At 53.4% G+C, this 4,349-nt stretch overlaps 1 protein-coding gene across 1 annotated transcript; it reads left to right on the top strand.

Annotated features, from left to right (window-relative positions):
- The first annotated feature begins 786 nt into the window (after positions 1-786).
- Positions 787-4,085, top strand: RAP2C (RAP2C, member of RAS oncogene family). The gene is made up of 2 exons (XM_079963013.1): positions 787-1,695; positions 3,766-4,085. Exons 1-2 carry the CDS (start codon positions 1,423-1,425, stop codon positions 4,042-4,044), a joined length of 552 nt encoding a protein of 183 aa, XP_079819139.1. The 5' UTR covers positions 787-1,422; the 3' UTR covers positions 4,045-4,085.
- The last annotated feature ends 264 nt before the right edge of the window (positions 4,086-4,349 follow it).

Below are 4,349 nucleotides of genomic sequence, written 5' to 3'. Positions count from 1 at the left end.
TGCAGGTTCGAATCCCGGCTCGGCCACGGAGCCCCTCGGGGCCTCTCGGACTCCCTTGCGGGGTTGCTGGGGGGGCGACGGGCGCCCCCTTGAGCTCCTCGGAGGAAAGGCGGCAGCGAGGCCAGGCAGCAAACCTTCGCCGCCGCTGCGCCGAATAAGCTCCGCCCTCCGCTGCCGCCCTAAGGGGCTCCGGGGTCTTCCGGGTACCGCGGCGGAAGTCCGCCCAGGGGGCGCCGGGCGAGAACCTGACCTTCCGAAAAGGTCTCTATGATCGACGAGCTCCTCCCCCGCCCGCGTTGCCATGGGAACCCCAGCGCCTCAGAGCGGAAGTGGCGACACCGACAAGGTCTGGACTGGAGGCGCCTCCCTCGCCAGACCTGCGACCCGCTGAGGAAGCTTTTTCTGAACGGCCTAGCCGGAAATGACGTTGTTGTCGGCGCCCGCCTGCCTCGGGAGACAGAACCAGAAACGTCAATGAGCCGCATGGTGAAGGCGGACAGAGCGGCGGAAGTGCGTTTCGCACGCCGGAAGTGAGGCCTCGCTCTTCCTGCGCCGGCGTAGATGTGGCTAATAGCGCATGCGCCCTGGTGCCGTAACCGCTTCCTTTTCCCTCCGCCCGCCCGGTGTCGCGGCATCGACTGTCCCTTCCGCTCCCTCCCGGAAGCCGTGTGAGCGGTACTGCTGCGTAAGCCTTCCGGGCAGGCAGGCGGGCGGTTCCCCACCCCTGAGCAGAGCGCGGCGGCCGGCCATGGCTCAGTGAGGCGGCGGCGGCGGCGGCGGCCGGGGCTTGGCGCAGGTGAGGGGCGGCGAGGGGCCGGGCTGGAGGCTTGGCGGGCCGGCGAGGGCATCTCTGAGCCGCCCCTCGCGGGCTCTTTTCTCTGCTCCTCCCCGTAGGCAGGACGGAGCAGGCGGCCGAGGCAGGAGCAGCCGCCGCCGCCGCCGCCGCCTCACGGGCGCGCGCACCCCGCGATCCCGCGCGGCCTTGAGCCCCCTCGCCCCGCCCCTCCCCCCAGGGCAGAAGCCCCTTGCGAGGGACCCGATCTCAGGCGCAGGCTTCCCTCTTCCTCCTCTTCTCTCTCAGGAAAGCCAAGCCCACCTTCTCCTTGGCGCGCCTCGGCTTCAACCCCGCCCCCCCCCCCGGAATAAAATTCCTCCTCTGGGCAAAGGCAGCTGCGAGCCCCCCGGAAAAGGTGGGGGAGAAGCCACCGGGGCGTCCAGCCCTATGAGGATTCCCCACTCGGCTTCCCTTCTCCCCGCGGCTTTCCCCGATTCCTCTCGGGGGGCGTGCCAGCCCCCTGACTCGGCATTCCTCTGCCCCAGCTGCTGCTCCTCCTCGTCCTCCTCTGCGCCCACCTGCCCGCCAGCTGCTCCCCGGCTCGCGGCCTCCCTGTTTTATGCTGTGCAGGGGGATCGCCAGCGCCCATGAGGGAGTACAAAGTCGTGGTTTTAGGGAGTGGGGGGGTGGGCAAGTCGGCTTTGACCGTGCAGTTTGTCACCGGGACGTTCATTGAGAAGTACGACCCCACCATCGAAGACTTCTACCGCAAGGAGATTGAAGTGGACTGCTCCCCATCAGTACTTGAAATCTTGGATACCGCAGGGACGGAACAGTTTGCTTCCATGCGTGATCTCTACATTAAAAATGGCCAAGGCTTCATCCTAGTTTACAGTTTGGTGAACCAACAATCTTTCCAGGTAAGAAATACTGTTTCATCTATGCTTCCTGCCCCCTCCCCCGGGACTTTTTGTGCGTTTCCCCTCTCCCCAAAAATCTCAAGCAACTGAAAATATATTTCTCTGTTAGGAGTGCAACTAGACTTTAAGAAACTGTTATCCACAATCACAGTTTGGCAGCACTGTGGTTTGTTGTTGTTGTTGTTTAGTTGTTTAGTCGTGTCCGACTCTTCGTGACCCCCTGGACCAGAGCATGCCAGGCACTCCTGTCTTCCACTGCCTCCCGCAGTTTGGTCAAACTCATGCTGGTAGCTTCGAGAACACTATCCAACCATCTCGTCCTCTTCTCCTTGTGCCCTCCATCTTTCCTAACATCAGGGTCTTTTCCAGGGAGTCTTCTCTTCTCATGAGGTGGCCAAAGTACTGGAGCCTCAGCTTCAAGATCTGTCCTTCCAGTGAACACTCAGGGCTGATTTCCTTAAGAATGGATAGGTCTGATCTTCTTGCAGTCCATGGGACTCTCAAGGGTCTCCTCCAGAACCATAATTCAAAAGCATCCATTCTTCGGCGATCAGCCTTCTTTATGGTCCAGCTCTCACTTCCATACATCACTACTGGGAAAACCATAGCTGTGGTTTTAGCTAAAAACACCAAACTGTGTTTTTAGCTGAACATTATTTACCAAAACATACACAAAAGTTTTTGAATATCTATTCATATAACTTGTTTTCTTAAAAATCTGACCACACTTTGTTACAGAAGACAGTTTGGGTCAGAAGGAATGACTGCAGATACTGATTGCTAAAAGCTATTGACATGTTGTGAGTTGTGTCAGGATATGTCAGATGCTTTGTTGCTGAGTTTTTAAAGAGTGAAAATAGTTTTTGTATTGGTGGTGGCTTAGGTAACGTAGCAGTCTTCAAATATGCTCAGTTCACAACCATAAAACAGTTTGGTCTTTGCCAGTTAGCTCTTAACTGCATGAGTTCCCAATAATAATTTTTTTTGGGGGGGTGGGTAGGAGTCTGAGCATGCTATTGAAACCTTCATGTCTGAAGTCCAAGCATGCAGAGCTGCAATTGGGCATCTTAATAGTGATTCCTGTAACCTGGAATGGGAAGGATTAGAAGCTGGCCCTCCCTAAGAGCTGTGGAAAGACTCCTTCCTGGCACCAGCTAACTTGCTGAGTTGGGTGGACTCCAGCTTCTTGGCAGACTCTATTACACCCACGCAGAGAGTGGAGTATATCCATGGTGGATACATAGCTAGATAAATGCTTATCTTGATTCCACGCTTCTTTCCTTGGCATTTCTTTTCTATTGCACTTGGCTGCCTCTCTTCTCTGCTCATGATATCTTGCATGTTCTAGCAGAAAGACAACTTAATAACCCCTCAAGACCTCAAGCCTCTTTTGAATCCTCAAGTGGGGCAGTGGGACCCGCTTGCACTGGGTGTGTGTGTCTTTTTTTAGCACTCCTAATCAAAAGGAAGTAGGCGTGAGTCTTCCCATGCAATTGCATTAATAATTGTAGCTTTCAATACTTAATTATTTCTGTACCTTAGAGTGTGCAAGATCCCATAGATCCCGAGTGACTTATTTATAGTCACACTCTCCCCATTCTCCAGTGGAGGCTTGCAAAACAATTTGTGGACACCCTCCCCACATGGGTTGCCAGGTGTCGTGACAAACCCCTTGTTCTTACAGACCCAGAGACTTGGAAGGCTTGTCAAGCCTCTGACATGCCACCATCTGCCTATCTGTCTTTTTTGTTCTCATGTGTCTCTTGTACCTGTGTTGTACAGTTTTTGACAAGACCTTTCTTCATACAAAAATATATACAAATGGGTTTTTTAAAAGCAAAATAACATACTTGAAGGCATAGCACAAATCCCTTCCCTGAACCTGCCATTCCCACAGGGATATTTCTGCCCCCTAAATGAAAACTGTCACTTCATGCCCTCTGAGTGGAGCCAGATCTGCTTTCTGGCATGTAGGCTAAATCGCTTAACATTTGGTCACAGTTGCACTGGTTTGCTGTCGTAGCACTGCTGCAGCCATGAGGGTTTCAATGGCTTTCTTTTCTTCTTCAGGACATCAAGCCAATGAGGGACCAAATTGTCCGTGTAAAGAGATACGAGAAGGTTCCTCTCATCCTGGTGGGGAATAAAGTGGATCTGGAGTCGGAAAGGGAGGTTTTGTCGGCGGAAGGTCGCGCTCTGGCCCAGGAGTGGGGCTGCCCATTCATGGAGACATCTGCCAAGAGCAAGACCATGGTGGATGAACTCTTTGCAGAGATCGTGAGGCAAATGAACTATGCATCCCTGCCTGAAAAGCAAGACCAGTGTTGTACAACTTGTATTGTCCAGTGAAAAAGAGAAAGCAGAACCTCAATCATGGCCATACCAAGCAGGTTGGTGGAATCTCCATGGATAGCAGAATATCACTCAAGGGTAGGAGGGAGCTGTTAGGCTCAAGGTGGACTACAGTGTCTTCTATTATTATTGTTGTTGTTGTTGTTGTTGTTGTTGTTGTTATTAAACAAACTGGGCAGTAGCATTGTTTTTGCAGCAACCCTGTGATTGAGAAGTGAGGAGTGGCAGCACATTTGACAGTGTAGGGAGCTTGTCCTTCCTGGGCCAGGATTCAGACTTGTGCTTCCCAAGGAAGCACTTGA

Source organism: Podarcis cretensis (genome assembly GCF_951804945.1).
Source record: "Podarcis cretensis genome assembly, chromosome: Z".
NCBI classification, from domain to species: Eukaryota; Metazoa; Chordata; class Lepidosauria; order Squamata; family Lacertidae; genus Podarcis; species Podarcis cretensis.
The sequence above is the reverse complement of the archived record's forward strand: the minus strand, read 5'-3'. Positions and strand labels throughout refer to the sequence as shown.

What these genes read in the sequence shown, in the direction of transcription:
- RAP2C (XM_079963013.1), top strand. Translation starts at nt 1,423, where the DNA reads ATGAGGGAGTACAAAGTCGTGGTTTTAGGGAGTGGGGGGGTGGGCAAG. An exon ending in TGAACCAACAATCTTTCCAG is followed by an intron (nt 1,696 to 3,765) that starts GTAAGAAATACT and finishes TTTCTTCTTCAG; the next exon opens with GACATCAAGCCAATGAGGGA.